Below are 19606 nucleotides of genomic sequence, written 5' to 3' on the forward strand. Positions count from 1 at the left end.
AGACCTGTATCAAGCGTGAATATTGTGTCCATTTTGGCCCAACTTTTCAGGGTTGGACATCTGCGGTCGTATCCAGCTGCGCTCAGCGAAGCTATTTATTAAATCTTTTTTGAATTAGCTTGTACTTGAGGTTGATTTTTTCAGGGATATTGGTAAGTTTAGTAAGAGATCATCTTCAGAAAGTAAACAGCTATAAAGTTAACACATTTAAGTCATCTAACATGCAAAAGGTTAAGGCAAAAAATAAAAAAAGTGCAAATTAAATGTAATTCATAGAAAATTGATCTTTTTTAAAATACAAACGTACAGTATATTGTCAGTTGAAAATTTAGAACACAGTGACATAAAAATGTTACATCAAAGACATGAAAATTGTATATGCTGCTTCTCCCGCAAGCAAGCTGCATTGTTGATTCCGAGGCAGGATAATGTTACTAGTTTGTTACTATGTTTCCTTGTTTACTATCTCATCAAAAATAGATATATTATGCATTAAATTTTTGTCACTGGACAATGAGCACCACTCCATCTTTTATATTTCTTATGGACCATAACATTATTGTCTAACAAAAATACGGATATATGTGTCAGATATCAGAATAGAGTTCTTATTATTGTAATACGCACACAGTCACATTATTCAAATATTAAATAAAAACCTTCCAATAATTTTTGAATTTACAGTATATGAATAAAAAGATATTTGGGGTAAAAACCTCAATTTTTTTGTTTCTTTGGCAATTTTATATTTGTTACTTTTGCAGTACATGGAACAACCGGACATTGAAAAAGAAGTAAAGCGACTGTTTAGACAGGATGCCGAGGCTATTGATGTTAAATGGGAGTTAATCACCGAGGAAGATAAAGCATCATCAAGTCAGACAAAAGGAGGAAGTGACAAACCGCTGATACACAGATCTGATACAACCACTAGTCTAGATTATGGTAAGTATTGACAAATCACAGATACACAGATCTGATACAACTTCTAGTCTAGATTATGGTAAGTATTGACAAATCACAGATACACAGATCTGATACAACCACTAGTCTAGATTATGGTAAGTATTGACAAATCACAGATACACAGATCTGATACAACCACTAGTCTAGATTATGGTAAGTATTGACAAATCACAGATACACAGATCTGATACAACCACTAGTCTAGATTATGGTAAGTATTGACAAATCACAGATATACAGGTCTGATACAACCACTAGTCTAGATTATGGTAAGTATTGACAAATCACAGATACACAGATCTGATACAACCACTAGTCTAGATTATGGTAAGTATTGACAAATCACAGATATACAGGTCTGATACAACCACTAGTCTAGATTATGGTAAGTATTGACAAATCACAGATACACAGGTCTGATACAACCACTAGTCTAGATTATGGTAAGTATTGACAAATCACAGATATACAGGTCTGATACAACCACTAGTCTAGATTATGGTAAGTATTGACAAATCACAGATACACAGATCTGTATCAGCCACTAGTCTAGATTATGGTAAGTATTGACAAATCACAGATACACAGATCTGATACAACCACTAGTCTAGATTATGGTAAGTATTGACAAATCACAGATATACAGGTCTGATACAACCACTAGTCTAGATTATGGTAAGTATTGACAAATCACAGATATACAGGTCTGATACAACCACTAGTCTAGATTATGGTAAGTATTGACAAATCACAGATACACAGATCTGATACAACCACTAGTCTAGATTATGGTAAGTATTGACAAATCACAGATACACAGATCTGATACAACCACTAGTCTAGATTATGGTAAGTATTGACAAATCACAGATACACAGATCTGATACAACCACTAGTCTAGATTATGGTAAGTATTGACAAATCACAGATACACAGGTCTGATACAACCACTAGTCTAGATTATGGTAAGTATTGACAAATCACAGATATACAGATCTGATACAACCACTAGTCTAGATTATGGTAAGTATTGACAAATCACAGATACACAGATCTGATACAACCACTAGTCTAGATTATGGTAAGTATTGACAAATCACAGATACACAGATCTGATACAACCACTAGTCTAGATTATGGTAAGTATTGACAAATCACAGATACACAGATCTGATACAACCACTAGTCTAGATTATGGTAAGTATTGACAAATCACAGATATACAGGTCTGATACAACCACTAGTCTAGATTATGGTAAGTATTGACAAATCACAGATATACAGGTCTGATACAACCACTAGTCTAGATTATGGTAAGTATTGACAAATCACAGATACACAGATCTGATACAACCACTAGTCTAGATTATGGTAAGTATTGACAAATCACAGATATACAAGTCTGATACAACCACTAGTCTAGATTATGGTAAGTATTGACAAATCACAGATACACAGATCTGATACAACCACTAGTCTAGATTATGGTAAGTATTGACAAATCACAGATATACAGGTCTGATACAACCACTAGTCTAGATTATGGTAAGTATTGACAAATCACAGATACGCAGATCTGATACAACCACTAGTCTAGATTATGGTAAGTATTGACAAATCACAGATATACAGGTCTGATACAACCACTAGTCTAGATTATGGTAAGTATTGACAAATCACAGATATACAGGTCTGATACAACCACTAGTCTAGATTATGGTAAGTATTGACAAATCACAGATATACAGGTCTGATACAACCACTAGTCTAGATTATGGTAAGTATTGACAAATCACAGATATACAGGTCTGATACAACCACTAGTCTAGATTATGGTAAGTATTGACAAATCACAGATACACAGATCTGATACAACCACTAGTCTAGATTATGGTAAGTATTGACAAATCACAGATACACAGATCTGATACAACCACTAGTCTAGATTATGGTAAGTATTGACAAATCACAGATATACAGGTCTGATACAACCACTAGTCTAGATTATGGTAAGTATTGACAAATCACAGATACACAGATCTGATACAACCACTAGTCTAGATTATGGTAAGTATTGACAAATCACAGATACACAGATCTGATACAACCACTAGTCTAGATTATGGTAAGTATTGACAAATCACAGATACACAGATCTGATACAACCACTAGTCTAGATTATGGTAAGTATTGACAAATCACAGATATACAGGTCTGATACAACCACTAGTCTAGATTATGGTAAGTATTGACAAATCACAGATACACAGATCTGATACAACCACTAGTCTAGATTATGGTAAGTATTGACAAATCACAGATATACAAGTCTGATACAACCACTAGTCTAGATTATGGTAAGTATTGACAAATCACAGATACACAGATCTGATACAACCACTAGTCTAGATTATGGTAAGTATTGACAAATCACAGATACACAGATCTGATACAACCACTAGTCTAGATTATGGTAAGTATTGACAAATCACAGATATACAGGTCTGATACAACCACTAGTCTAGATTATGGTAAGTATTGACAAATCACAGATACGCAGATCTGATACAACCACTAGTTTAGATTATGGTAAGTATTGACAAATCACAGATATACAGGTCTGATACAACCACTAGTCTAGATTATGGTAAGTATTGACAAATCACAGATACACAGATCTGATACAACCACTAGTCTAGATTATGGTAAGTATTGACAAATCACAGATACACAGATCTGATACAACCACTAGTCTAGATTATGGTAAGTATTGACAAATCACAGATACACAGATCTGATACAACCACTAGTCTAGATTATGGTAAGTATTGACAAATCACAGATACACAGATCTGATACAACCACTAGTCTAGATTATGGTAAGTATTGACAAATCACAGATACACAGGTCTGATACAGCCACTAGTCTAGATTATGGTAAGTATTGACAAATCACAGATACACAGATCTGATACAACCACTAGTCTAGATTATGGTAAGTATTGACAAATCACAGATATACAGGTCTGATACAACCACTAGTCTAGATTATGGTAAGTATTGACAAATCACAGATACACAGATCTGATACAACCACTAGTCTAGATTATGGTAAGTATTGACAAATCACAGATACACAGATCTGATACAACCACTAGTCTAGATTATGGTAAGTATTGACAAATCACAGATACACAGATCTGATACAACCACTAGTCTAGATTATGGTAAGTATTGACAAATCACAGATACACAGATCTGATACAACCACTAGTCTAGATTATGGTAAGTACTAATAAACCACTGTACAGAGTTTTAGTATGACTGTAAGTCTAAAATTGGTTATGGTGAATATTAATTCTAATGAAGACAACTATATATGATACAATTGTTGACAAAAATACTTACAGTATAAAAATAAGATGTTGTATGATTGCCAATGAGATAATTCTCCACCAGAGACCAAATGACATAGAATTTAACAACTATAAGTCACTGCACAGCCTTCAACTATGTGCAAAACCCATACTGCATAGTCAGCTATTAAAGACCATGAGATGGCAGATCTATGCAAAAACATTCAAATGAGAAACCTGTTGTCCTGATTTATGTACAATAAAAAGATAAGGAGGTATGCATATCTACAAGTAGAGGGCCTTTTATATCATGTATATTTATTTTTAATTGCAAACCAAGTTTTTAAGAAGATTTAAAAAATTGATAACAGTTCTGTTTCTCAATTTATCATAAAATTTTCAAAATATGTATGTACAATGTAAATTTCATTTTTTTTAGCTATATTTGGAGAATTAAGCAGTTCAGATGAAGACGATGAAAAAGATGTGAACATCATGGATAGTGGAGAAGATGAGATGTCTCGAAGCAGTTCCTTTATCCCTCGACAGACATCGTATGCGAGTCTTGACATGGCTAATTCTGAGAGTCAGGATGGCATGAACAATGATACAGAATCAGCAGAGTTAGCCGGTAAATTGACTGAGCTAAAAAGACAGGTTGAGGAGATCAGGAGACGTAGACAGTCACAAGAAGACAGAGTGGCAACATTAGAAAATCCCATGTTAAAGGTATGAATTATCTTTGCTTCACTTATTTTGTATTAGCCTCAGTTTCCTTTTATTTTTCTGTTATTTTCCAATGTGTTTGTTGTATTTTATCAAGTCCTTAATGTTCTGTTTTATGAGAAATAGTAAAGTAACATTTTTAAATTCTCTTTAAAAAGAATTTAAAGGAGTCTATAGATTTTTTTTTTTTTTTTGGGGTGGTTGTAGTTATAAAAAGTATCTTCCCATGCACACACATTCTAATGAAATTATATCCGCACTTTAGATGGGGGGCTTTGTATTGAAATCACTATGTCTATCAATGCTTCAATTTGTTTGTTCAAAAAAGTTTTTTATCACACAGTTATCAGGTACTTCGAAACAAAAGGAATATATTTGAGTAGCAACTTAACAGTTGTGAGTTGTAACATGTGAGCACTTTTCAGATCTGTCAGACACATACTTCAGGTTCGATGATACTTTGAATTTTTCAGTGACTTCTGAATGACTTCTTATTTTGTCAATAATTTGACAGTGACTTAGTTGTAGCATGTCAGTACAGTAGACTCCGGCAAATGGGATACCCAAAATGCCAGCTAAAAATATCCCATTACCCGATATATCCAATTAGACGATAAATGTATATTCATTGAATATTCTGCAATAATGAGGAGATCTAATCCTGAGATGTTACTAGCCCTGACCACTGTTATATATGTGAAAGGGCTGGAATGATTTTAATCAGTTACATCACCACAATGTTTGTGTAAAAAATTATCAGCTGGTTATGTAATGCTCAAATATTTTTGCAGTTTTTAAATCCTATATTTATTAAAATAAATCAAATGTCCTGAAATATTTATGTGATTAAATATCTACCATCCATAGTTTGTGTCTTTATTTGTTTTGTAAACAAATTAATATCCATTATTTACATTATCACAGGCAAACTTATTTGGCTATAAATAGATCAAAGCATGGTCTGTGAATTCTCTAAACTTGTAAATTTAAATTCATGAAAATAATCATGATTGATAAAATATTATTGTATCAAGTTTACGTTTTCTGAAGACTGTTTATGTTTAGGTCATGGTTCTAGAGGTTTCCTCACAATTTGTAAACAAACCAAAATGGCGTCCATGACATGTGGTTACTTATGCACATGTGAAAAAAATTATTTCTGACAAAAGTCAGATTTCTCTTGTCAAAAGGGATTTATATTTATATTGCAATAAATTATTCAGAAGGAGGTACATTCAGTTAAAATTATATTTCTGATTCTGTGAGCATTTAGAGTTCTATCAAAATTCTCCAAACAGCAACGTACTGCTCTTATATATTTTATAAATAAATTCGAACCATTTGAAGCAAAAGGGCATCTTATTCACTAACAAAGGAAGACAATGAATAAAGACAACAATTCATTAGGAAATAGTTCCGTTTTATTTAGTAAAAACGAAATTTTCTTGTCTGCAAGATTGTCATTTCGTAACTTCGGGGTCCATTTCCTGTCAGAAAAACATTGAAAATATCCGATTGTGCATGGTTTTGAACCAAATTTCCTGAATATTCTTATCTGATTTGCCGAAATATTCTTATATCCGATATTCGATTACACGATAAAATTAACATTAAACATATAGGGAAGGGTTTGGTGTTTTGAAATAATATTACAATAGCATATATATTTGTTGAGCCGATATCGGATTAGGTGGAGTCTACTGTACTATTTTGATCTGTCAGATACTTACTTCCTATTTTCTGATACTTTGAGTTTTGAGTGGGTGTAAGCTAAGCATGATACATCATCCAACTTCCTGTTATGGAACAGCCATAGATTAATGACTTGCAGCTGTATACCTTATGTCAGAATGAACCCATGTGAAATGCAATGTTTATTGAAATAGTTTTGTTTTATTTTTCAGCAAACTATGCAGGAAATGTTGAATAAAACAATTAAAGAGGAGGATGAGAAAGGCAAAGAGGTTAGTTTTTAAGAGGCTGAACTCAATTTATTTATTATACTTTTTGCCTAAAGTTAAAAAAATGATGAAAAGATCAATTAAAAATGATGTTGAAGAAGGACAACCAATTAAAATCAATAAAAACACCAAAAAAGAACAGGATGTAGAGAGAGGGAAATGTCCACAAAACATTACATAGATAGTGAAATATTGAGTAATACGAAACACACATAAAAAAGGAGTTTAAATTAAATTACATGTTTAGGTCCAAAGATGTGTTTTTTTTTTAATCATTTGTAAATCATAATGGAAAAAAAATCATTGTTTAGATGTCTAAATTTTATTATTGCACCGTGGGTAAATTATCACGTTGTGATTGGTTTAACGCCGTCACGTGGTGACCCCCTATGGATCCGTAGGGGGTTAGTAAATTTCATAGGGGGTTCATGACGTCACGTCTACTGTTAATGGTGATGTCATCCTATTAATGTTGTTGTGTTTCATTGTTTATTTTTCTACAAAACGCAGCAGAAAAAGTCACGTATGCGATAAATTCATTATACGGTTCACTACTGACCCCCTACGGACCATAGAGGGTGAATAAAATCCATAGGAGATTCGGCCTTCGGCCTCACCCCCTAAGGATTATACTAACCCTCTATGGATCTGTACACTGGCAAAAATGCCACACATGTGTACATGCGTGACACATGCGTTTCACATGCATGTCACACGCATGTGAAAGAGACGTTTCATGCCACGCATGTGACACATGTGTGAAAAACACATGTGATACGCATGATACACACATGTGATCATGCGTTTCACATGTGAATCACATGCGTAAGGAAATACACCTGTGATACATGCGTGATTACTACATGTAAAAGGCATGGTGCCTGTATTAAATATTTTTCAAAATATCCTCCTATTTGTCCAATTACCATGATTGTTGACATGTTTCTCAGTTCTCATGTGAATTACATGCAATTTCTAACACATTTTTCTAACACATGCGTTATACATGTGTTTTCTCTATATATACACAGGCAAAATGAAATTAAGGTGAATTGAGCATCAATCACACAAATTCACAGTATTTCAGCATATTTTAGATAAGTTAATGCTAATCTAGTACACATTCTATTTTGATATATAAATATTCTTCTTGGTCTTGACTATGTGTTCATACTTCCATTATATTTTACTTTCTTGATCCTAAACAATACAAAAAATATTTATCTATCAACTCCCAACTCACAATATCTCCAATGCAAGAGATAAGATGCAATAAAACAAAGAAGGCAAGCAAATATCCAGGTCACCTTAGTTCACTCCTAGAATTTTTTCGGTTATGTTCAAATCTCAATACTTTTTTTAAAAGTCATGTAAGGATTGGTGATTCATTTATAGAATATGTATGCACTAATGTATATTTCATTTTTAATATGTATGTACAAGTCATTTTGTGGTTATCAGCCATGAGACAATCCAATCCCATTATGGAAATAGTCTTACTTGCAAAAGATGCCAATTTTTCTTTTGAAAGTTTTGAAGAAAAAAAGTATTTCACCCTGCCACATATTCCTGTGCCTGTTTCAAGCCAGGAACCTTTTCAGTGGTTGTCTAAGTCTCATCCTAATAAAAAAAAATATTTAAAGAATTTGGTGTTGATGGCAGCTCTTTGATTGGTATAGACTCTGGTTAATTAAGTAGATCATGACATTGTTTAGACACCTGTTCATTGTTGAGGACTGTATGTTAGCACCTTAATGCCTTTCATGTGTTTTTGTTGTGTAGCTGTCTGATTTATTTATACCTCATATCTCATTGTATTAATAAACTGAAATAGAAAGTTCTGTGAAATATATTTTGATATACCATATTGAAAGTCTTGCTGTTATTTACAACCATTTCCTTCTTATTTCATATATCTATTTCAGTTTTTCATTTTAACACCAATCTTAAGGTTAAGGCAAAAAGAAAACAAATGTTGACAAACAACAGGCATATACCATTAGAAGATATCAAAGTTTGGCTGCACAATAAACTAAAAATTCTTGTTATTTCAAATATTTATATAAAAATCAGTTTAAAACATGCATTTTCCATTTTTAGACTGTAATTGTCATGTTGGCACAATAATTTGAATTTGAATTGTATTATATTCTGAGAGTACTTGTGGTTGAAAAAATATACACGATATTTAATTCCATGTGTTTTAGATTTCTTGAATACACCACTCCCATATAATGACTACATGTCTGTTAGTAATGTTAAGAGTTCTCTCCTGCATGTAATTGCTGTAATTGCTATTTGTACCCAAGGCTTCCTTCATACATTTGCACTTATCCTTCTAAGATGTTGCTTGAATGATAAAATCCTGTAATACATTATCAGCCATCAGACTCTTGGAATACAGTTGCTGTAATAAAAAAAATAAACTGTAATCACAGAGATACAATGTATGTCTCGCTTTTTAGTAGTTTCGATAATGCAAATGTTGAAATTAAAATAGCAACACTTTAACATGTAAGATTTGCAAATATTCAAAGTCAATGAACCATGACTAAAGGTACATGGCTAAACAATCTCCATGGAAATTAGATGTGCCAATGCTAATACAACGCATACCAAATACCATTGACTTATCATAAGTAGTTCCCTTTAAAAAACCTAAACACAAACTAATACATGTAAACTAAGAAAATTTTAAAGTCAATAAACGATAACTGAGGAGGGGGGGGGGAATAATCTCCATGGTAATGAGATGTGCCAATGCTAATACAACTGCATACCAAATATCATTGACTTACCACTAGTGGTTTCCCATAAGCCGACCTAATCACAAACTAATACATGAAAACTAAGCAAAAGTTTCAAAGTCAATAGACCATGACTGAAGGGGCAGGGCCAAATAATCTTCATGGAAATGAGATATGCCAATGCGTATTTAACTGCATACCAATTATCATGAACTTACCACTAGTAGTTCCCCATAAACTGACCTAGTCACAAACTAATACATGAAAACTAAGCAAAAATTTAAAAGTCAATAGACCATGACTGAGAGGGTGGGGCCAAATAATCTCCATGGAAATGAGATATGCCAATGCTTCCATAAACTGACCTAATCACAAACTAATACATGAAGACTAAGCAAGAATTTCAAATTAAGTCAATAAACCATAACTGAGGGGGCGGGGCCAAATAATAATGAGATGTGCTAATACTAATACAACTGCATACCAAATATCTTCGACTTACTACTTGTGGTTCACTATAAACTAGACCTAATCACAAACTAATACATTGTTGACGCCGCTGTCGTCACCAACGCCAGAAACAGCATACCTATGCCTCACTTTTTGACTCCGTCAAGCGAGACAAAAACAGCATATATTTTTTGTAAAACATACATCAAATATTGGATTACCAATCAGGCAAAAAATGATAACATCAATTTAATCTCCAATGATTTACCAAACTTACATATATATATATATATATATATATATATCGTGTGAACAACTGGAGTGGAATATAATAGTTGTTGTTTATCATATTTATTTTTCGTTTAATGTCTTTTACGTAAATTGGAATTGTATTACATCTGTAATTTCAGGACCTTTTATAGCTTGCTAGATGCAGTATCAGTTTTGCTCATTGTTGAAAGCTGTTCATACAGTGATCTATAGTTGCTAACATTCAGTCATTTGGACTCTGGTGGATAGTTGTCTCATTGGCAATAATACTACATATTCTCATTTTTATCAACATAAATTACCGTAATAATGAAAACTAACTCTATTCATGCATGTGTACTACACATTACCTGTATATATAATATATACTAGAATACTCCGGGACATCATGGTTTTGTGACTGAAGCAAAGTACCTTAGCCTTATTTTTAGCCTGAATTTTAAGATTTTTCGTTTTGTCATCTAATAATGTCATGCTGGTCATTAGGTGCACAGTTTTCTCTGCTTTCAAAATCTTTCTTTTTGAACCCTTCGACCCAGAACTTGTTAATTATCTGTAGTAATAATTATGTGGAAAACAAATGGGCCTGGAATGGTGTAGTTTTTAATCAACACCATTGTCCTATATATATAAGTTATAAATAAAGTTGAATTCTTTGAATTGTCATTTTTATGTCATGCCGGCTCACAAATAGGACCTTGTTATTTTAGTATTATAGATTTAGATTACTAAGTGCTTGTAGAAACACAATTCCTCATTTTTCAAGCCCCTTTCTTACATGTCTTAACCTCATTTAAGTTACAATACCAACTAAAAGCTCCAAGGAGCCTGTGTCGCTCACCTGATATTTTTTTTATTTTACAATTGATGCATGAAATAATGCAACCGATATACTTTTGCTTTAGTTTCAAAGATATAAGTCAAAAACTGCATTTTCCCCCCTATGTTCTATTTTTAAACTAGATACCCTAATGCTTATTATGGCCAAGTTTGGTTAAATTTGTCTCAGTTGTTTCAGGAAAAGACTTTTGTAAAAGATTACAAAAATTTACGAAAAAAATTGTTAAATTTGACTTTAAAGTGCAATAACTCCTTATGGGGTCAATTGACCATTTTGATCCTGTTGACTTATTTGTGAATCTTATTTTGCTGAACATTATTGCTGTTTACAGTTTATCTCTATTATAATGTTCAAGATAATAACCAATAAATTGCTTTGCCGAGCGCAGCTGGATATGACCACAGAGGTCCAACCCTGAACAGTTGGGGCAAATATGGACACAATATTCGTGCTTGATACAGGTCTGAATTTGGATTGCAATTCAATATTTGACACATAATAGGTTTCTGACACAGAATAACTGTAGTCAAAGAACTTAGAATTGGTTATATGATTTGAATTTATATTCAAAATTTTGCTTTTGTGTAATACACTATGCTGTTGCGAATTGACCTCCATCCCTTTTTTAAAAAAAAAAAAAAATTTGAAGGATTTTCTTTCTGATTTTGATTTCTGAAATCTTGAGGAGAAAAAATTGTCTCCTCCCCCCTTTTTCCAAAAAAAAATATCTTTCCCTCAGTTATGGTCATAATTAATTTCAATTCAAATTTCCAAGATGTATTTGAATTACCTCCCTTACACTGTAATTTGTACTTAAGTAATTGTCCATTAACCAGGACACCCTTGTTTTTTCTCACTTTTTTGCCCCCAATTCCTAAATGGTTTGAGCCATAACCCCCCAAAGCCAATCCTAACCATCCCTTTGTGGTATGGTAACTTGTAGTATAATTTCAGAGAGATCCATACACTGTCCACAAGTTATTGTCATGAAACTAGAAAAATGCTTATTTGGGACCATAACCCCCAAAATCAATCCCAACCTTCCTTTTGTGGTTATAAACCTTATGTTTAAATTTCATAGATTTCTATTTACTAATACTAAAGTTATTGTCCGGAAACCAAGTGTCTTTGGGCGACGACGACAACAACGTGATACCAATAATTTTTTGTGGTCGTATAAAAATTGAAAAAAAATATCTTAAAATTACCAATTCAGGGGCAGCAACCCAACAACGGGTTGTCTGATGCGTATGACAATTACACAGAGATAGATATTCACCTGATGAACATTTTTACCCCATGTCAGATTTGCTCTAAATGCTTTGGTTTCAAAGATAGAAGCCAAAAACTGCATTTTACCCCCATGTTCTATTTTTAGCAATATTGGCCATCTTGGTTGATGGCCAGGGTCAACGGATACATTTTTTTAAACTAGATACCCTAAGGATGATTTAGGCCAAGTTTGGTTTTATTTGGCCCAATAGTTTCAGAGAAGATTTTTGTAAAAGTTAACGGACGACGACGGACGCCAAGTGATGAGAAAATGATGCAATTAACAGCAAAAGTAGGCGAGACACTGGGTTCTGCGGAACCCTTACGATTTTTTGAAATTGCCTTGGAATTCAGTATTTTTGTTATACCATTTGGAAATTAAATACTGTAACAAATACATACCAGTTACATTTATATATACTGTAGCTATAGGATCTCCTCAATATCTAATCCTGTTGTTAATTTCATTTAAACATATAATGTATATAGCTTCCCTTCCACTTACATCTGAGGAGCTAATTCTGAAAATTAAAATTCCTGTGATTATCATATAAAATCTTAACCTGATGCAGTCTGCTTTCCAATAAGAATAAATTAGGAATACAGTTATCCCTTGGCAAAGAGAGAGAAAACAAGTGATATTTTTATATTATAACCAATACTGCACATGGTAATTGGAACATCACTAGTTTTCTGGATTGGATTGTTGCTCACTTTGTCAGGATCTTTTACAGCTAACTATATACTGTAGAAACATTAATTTTCCTGGGGTTAAAATTTCGTGGTTTTGTCTCTTTACAAGATTTCATGGGGATTTAATTTCGTGGTTTCCAGTAAATTGAAGTGATATTATATGTAGGTTAAATTTTCGTGGGGGTTTTAATTTCGTGGATATATTCTTTCCACAAAATAAACAAAATTAAATCCTCCACGAAAATTTCTGCTTTTACAGTAGTATGGTTTTGTTCATTGTTGAAAGTCATACAGTGACCTAAATTTTTTTACATCCTCTTTGACTAATGGAATGTTTTCTCATTGACAATCCTACCATACATTGTAAGACTTTATTTATAAAATACTAAAAATTTTAATCTGTGACAATAACATTTTATTAATTAAATAAGGTAATCTGATCAACATTATGAAGCAATGTTCAAAACACTCTGTCATTGTCTGACAGCGATCAAAGTAATTTTAACTTCTGTGACAATGTACAATGATGTATATATGTGCAAGGCTCAAAACTAAGTATTACAACTAAATTCATACATATATCCATATACATTTACAAGGTACTTAAAAAATCAGCGAGACTGATGCATAAAATGTAGGTAAAAAAAAAATACTTTTGTTGGATCCTGCATCATAATTATTACAAGTTAATGAAGGCAAGTCATAATCATTGAGTACATGTACATTATATTTGAACTTAAAGTAAAGGATAATCTGATTAGTCTCTAATCAGTAATGAAGCCACACAACACTGTGTGATAACAGTGACATATAAGTCTCCCATAGATGCACATAATATTATTTTAGGTCTTTTGTATATATATGTTTAAGGTTACTTAGAATTGGCTGTTGACATACATGTACACATGGACTGTCAGGCATGGAGTCATTGGACCCTAGGTTACTCCAGTCCATTATCAGTCACTATCAATAGTCAACTCCTCTGTCCATTTGTTGTAATACAATGTACAGCTGAAAGGGAGAAAACAGTACTTTATTAATAGCATGTGGATGCAAGACTATAATAAGTATTCAAAGAGTTTTGCAAACAATTAGCTTATCCATTTAGGAGAATTCTGTATTTACCTAGTGATGTGACAGTAAACAGTGGCGGATCCAGAATTTTTATAACTAAAAGGGGGGGGGGGGGGGGGGGGGCCACTCCATTCATGCTTCAGTGATTCCCTATATAATCAACCAAATTTTTACCACAAAAGGGGGGCCCTCCCCCCCTGGATCCGCCTATGGTAAAATCAAGTTTAATGAAGGCCAAGCTTAAAATACAATACAGTTATCTACTTTCTAATGCAGCATATTAAAATAAATACCATTTAACAAATATTTTACGTTGTCTTTAGCAACTAAACAATGTGACGTCATATGCGTATTCATGATGTCAAACATAAAATTCTAGAAGTACATTTTATTTATACCTTTCGTACGCTTCAGAATGGTTTCAATGTTGACAAAAAAAATGGAGGACCTTTCACTGGACTGAAAATTTCAAATAGTCCAGGACCTTTCATTTTTTAATGCAAATTTTAACCCCTGCATGTAGACCAATTTGAAAACCTGGCCCAAAATAAATAGACAGCTGCACCATGAGCACATGATACACCAATCGCTTATTCAAAGAATAAAGTTCAATAACTTTTCAATGTCATAATCAGACATTCATGAAAAACTAAAGGGAGGTTATCTTAATAGATATAAACCAGTCACCAAAGTTTCATGATAACTGCTCAAAGCATTGTCTGAAATATGAAAATCCCCCTTTTTTATGAATAAAATCACATAACTCTGAAACATAAAATCTAAAATTAATAAAAACCAAAAGGGAGCTTATGACAATAAATATAAACAATTTACTTTTCTACATTGGCTAGAGGTATAGGGGGAGGGTTGAGATCTCATAAACATGTTTAACCCCGCTGCATTTTTGCGCCTGTCCCAAGTCAGGAGCCTCTAGCCTTTGTTAGTCTTGTATTATTTTTAATTTTATTTTCTTGTGTACAATTTGGAGTTTAGTATGGCGTTCATTATCACTGAACTAGTATATATATTTGTTTAGGGGCCAGCTGAAGGACGCCTCCGGGTGCGGGAATTTCTCGCTGCATTGAAGACCTGTTGGTGACCTTCTGCTGTTGTCTGTTCTATGGTCGGGTTGTTGTCTCTTTGACACATTCCCCATTTCCATTCTCAATTTTATAATTCACCAAAGTTTTATGAAAACTGCTGTAAGCATTTTTGAGTTATTGTCTGAAAACTGGAAAATCTCCCTTTTTTAAATGAATATAACCCCACAACTTGGAAACATAAAATCTTAAATTTATAAAAATCGAAAGGGAGCTCATGTCAATAGATACAAACAAGTCACAAAAGTTTCTTGCCATTTGGTGAACACATTTTGAGTTATTGTCCCAAAACTGGAAAATCCCCGTTTAAAGTTTTTTAATGTTTTTTGGATATCAACAACTTTTTCAAACATACATGGAATTTTGACATGGAATTAATTATATCTGCACACAAGAACACACATTTGTCTTCGAACGAGTTGATAGCAATATACGACCTCAAAACTTTTTTGCTGTAGTATACAATATGGTTGTTCTTTTAAACATTTTCATAAATAATCGAAAAGAAATGTAGACCTGTTTGGGATTGCTTTCAATGCAATTTTCATTACATTAAACAATATATATTTCCACGGAATAACTTCTGTAAACCTAAATTTTAATAGCACTTACTTTCTAACTCATACATTTCAAAGTGACATTATTCCTGTATAAATTGCCAAATAAACGGATCACCGATGTAATAATAAATCTTAATTATAAATTTAATACTAAACAGAAAACAATGAACTTGCGGAAAAGATGGTATACCGCCAACAAAAGGTGCAAAGGTTTTATTTCTTGGTTTCCTTAAACTGACCTCATCATGAATATCAACAATTTTTTTACGACTATGCCTCTATTGAAAACAGTATGCCTAAGTCACAGCTTCATAACTGTTGTGGCTAGACAAAAAAGAACAAGCGATTAAGAGAGCTTTGAATGCAATTTTCTATAAAAATGACCTGTAAAAAAAATAAATTTGTCACTTCTAACATGGATAATTTTCGAACTTGCCCACAACATTACAAGAATCAAACTTTAAACATTTTGACCTCAAACTTTTAAAAAAATCTTCGAAACTGCATGTACAGAGCCTGACAAGAAAAATTATTCAAACATAGTTATCATTTTCATTACATACCTCTCATCACAAAATTATTCATTGACTACTGCTCCTCATATCCACATAAATCAATAGGACAATCTATGACTCCACTATATAATCTAGAAAGCAATGCCTCAAATGAATTCTGTCCTGTTGCTTAGCTTCTCCTACTTCTCAAAGTAATTGTACTTTCGTTGAAAAAGCTAAAATAAATAATGTTTAATAAAATGAAGTTATAATACAATGTATCTGCCAAAATTGCCTTTAATATTTTGATCTGGCAAAATTGGCTTGCTTTGATCTTTTAAAACTAGACCAACAAACTTTCCCTGAAAAAAAAATGACTACAAAAAGTATTTAATCATTTTATTAATGTTCTAATCCATCATATAAATTCCATATGACCCTTGAATGAAGGGATGAACAAAAGTGATTACATGTACAGTATATATTACAGGATCTCTGAATCTGTCATGATTTATAATGCCAATCTTTGGGGATTAAGTTATTAATAATCATGATACTTTGAAATTTTATGTCATTCAAAGTTGTTTAAATTACACCAAAAGTTGGACTATTTTATATAAGGTAGTATCTGAGAAATGGACTAAACCAGGCAAGGTTTGTTGGTAAATACATTGTTCATGTACAATGTACTTTGTTTTTGGCTTTGAACTAGGTGTTAGTAACTGGGAGTACTCTCAGATCTGAACTTGGTCTTTTTTGTTGTGGGGATGTGTAAGTACCCACCACGTCTTGTGTGTGGTTTTGTTAGATGTCTTTCTACTTTGTATAGATCTGACGAGTTAAGCCCTTTTCACATCAATATACCAGGTTAGGAGGTGGGTTCTGCACCACAAACTACTAGTCTAGCCCCACCCCATCCTGTACATATTTGTATGTATGTGCCTGTCCCATGTCAGGAGCCTGTAATTCAGTAGTTCAGTTTGTCGTTTGTTGCTGTGTATCATATTTTGTTTTTTTTGTTCTTTGTTTTGTATATAAATTAGTCTGCTAGTTTTCTTGTTTGAATTATTTTACAAATTTGTCATTTTCATTTGGGGTCTTTTATAGCTGACTATATGGTATGGGGTTTGCTCATTGTTGAAGGATGTACAGTGACCTCCAGTTGTTAACTTTGATGTCATTTGATCTCTGATGGAGAGTTGTCTTTTCTCATTAGTGTAAACAAGATTTTATTTTGAAAATAATTAGGTTATTTAAACATTACAATATGACAGTTTTATTAGGATTGGAAAACAAGTGAATTTTCACGGACTTTTACCAATTCCTCTCTTTTCTCATTGGCAATCATACCACATTTTCTTATTTTTATATTTACATTACGTACATGTAAAGTAGGGGCCCTAATTAACAGCATGATTTTGAGTCGGCTAAAAAACAATCAGATAGATTATGATACAATTAACATGATTAACAGGTTTCTTTGCAATTATTTTGCAAATAACTAAGCTAATGCAAGAATAAAGTTATTCTCCAATAAATACATAAATTAAATAATAGTAAATAATGAATCTACAATTATATTTTAAGAAGTGAAACATCATTTAAATTCAATAAATATCATATTTTAAATTTCAATTTTTTTTTTAATTCTGGGTAGATAAGTTTTCATTTTTTTAAAGTACATGTAGGGCGAGTTGGTAGACCTTTATCTGTTTATAATATATTTATTATATATTATCATGATTATATTCATTTGGATTTTACCCAAGTTAGGCAAGTTGCCACTGTTGGCAGGAGTACATTGTATATTTAACAGGATTTAATCCTTTTCACAAGTGGGGCGATTTTTTTTAATGTGGGGCAAGCAAGTTGGTATGAAGGGAGCTACCACTTGATTTGGTGGGGGGGTGGGGGGGCTAGGATGAAAATGTTATGAACAGTTATCCTGCATTGTTTTTAGTTGTAATATCTGTCCTGACAGTTTATTATTCATTCTTTTCGGTCCTGGCTTTTATTTTTTTTACTCAAAACTCCTGTCCCGCATTTTTTCAAATTCCGTCAAAGCCCCCTCTCCAATAAAAATCAAATGGTAGCTCCCTAAACAAGAGTGGAGCGATTTTAAATTAATGGGGCGAGTTGACTTGCTTCCGTTTTTGCCAATCTTTGACTGATTTTCGGGTTTATACATGCATGACATGGATAAAGTCAAATGGTTTTTCGCGAAAAGTATAACACTAGCATCTTCCTAAAAATGCGCATGATTATATTTACATTTCATTGCGCTTTCCAAGTACAATAAGTTGGTACGTAATCCATCAAAACGAAACACTTTCGTTGCGTTGACTTTCGTTCCCCGGATTCAGTTAATCGACAATGTAAGTTACTAACCCATTTCAATATATCTGTTTATAATAACTTTTTGATCCATCAGTTTGAAAAATCAAAGGTCTTTGTATCAACTATCTGACTATCTTTGTCCATTCTTTTAAAACATGAATTCAGCAGCAGACGAGCGTCCATGGATTTTGCGTCATAGTATAAAACGACAACGGTGAAAAGATTTCCGGGTTTCCGTATTCGACGTGCCAAGCTTTCGTACATTTACGTATATATATGAGAGTTAGTCTGGAATCAAGAATGGGGATTTAAATAAGGACACACAAAAATATATATAGATAGTTGAAAAGCAAAAATATAGAAAGAAGGATCATAGAGAATAATTGAGTATACTTAATTATGAAGAATCATGCAAAGACATAAGTTCTCAGAGCATATACATGTCTCTGGAAGAATTGAGAATAAAGAAAAACTAAATAAAGAATATTCAATCATTTATATATTATTTATAACTCATTCACATTTTGTTCCATTCAGAATTAAATAACTCTGCTGAGGGGGGCATGGGAAGTTTGGAAAATTGACAAACGATAATTACTCTAAATTCTAATCAGAGGAGAATTAAATGTTAGACAGTTAGAGTGTAATACATAAAATATAAACATATATTTTTCAAAATGATGTCACAGAAAACACAGATTTTTTTTTATTACTAATAAGATTCTGCAATTTGAGTATCTATGTCCAACAGATGTCAGT

The 19606-nt window shown here is 32.8% G+C and overlaps 1 protein-coding gene and 1 long non-coding RNA gene across 5 annotated transcripts in view; one reads left to right on the top strand and one right to left on the bottom strand.

Moving 5' to 3' along the window:
• The window catches only part of LOC127715421 (transcription initiation factor TFIID subunit 7-like), a 41237-nt gene that overhangs the window by 16469 nt on the left and 5162 nt on the right, over positions 1 to 19606 (top strand). For all 3 annotated transcript variants that reach the window (XR_007988404.1, XR_007988405.1, XM_052221452.1), the window contains exons 6-8: positions 765 to 945; positions 4762 to 5051; positions 6953 to 7012. Coding sequence is in view for 1 of the 3 variants with exons in the window: in XM_052221452.1 (XP_052077412.1) it covers positions 765 to 945; positions 4762 to 5051; positions 6953 to 7012 (531 nt within the window). In the remaining 2 variants the exon portion in view is untranslated. The remainder of the gene's footprint in view (positions 1 to 764; positions 946 to 4761; positions 5052 to 6952; positions 7013 to 19606) is intronic.
• LOC127715422 (uncharacterized) lies at positions 9049 to 19278 on the bottom strand. Of its 2 annotated transcripts, none has more exons than XR_007988407.1 (5): positions 18899 to 19278; positions 16580 to 16746; positions 14180 to 14293; positions 12992 to 13110; positions 9049 to 9416 (listed from the first exon to the last, which is right to left on the bottom strand). It is a non-coding gene; the product is annotated as an uncharacterized LOC127715422 (long non-coding RNA). The 2 variants fall into 2 exon arrangements; XR_007988408.1 differs by lacking the exon at positions 18899 to 19278 and adding an exon at positions 17895 to 17905.

Source organism: Mytilus californianus, unplaced genomic scaffold, assembly GCF_021869535.1.
Source record: "Mytilus californianus isolate M0D057914Y unplaced genomic scaffold, xbMytCali1.0.p SCAF_9, whole genome shotgun sequence".
NCBI classification, from domain to species: Eukaryota; Metazoa; Mollusca; class Bivalvia; order Mytilida; family Mytilidae; genus Mytilus; species Mytilus californianus.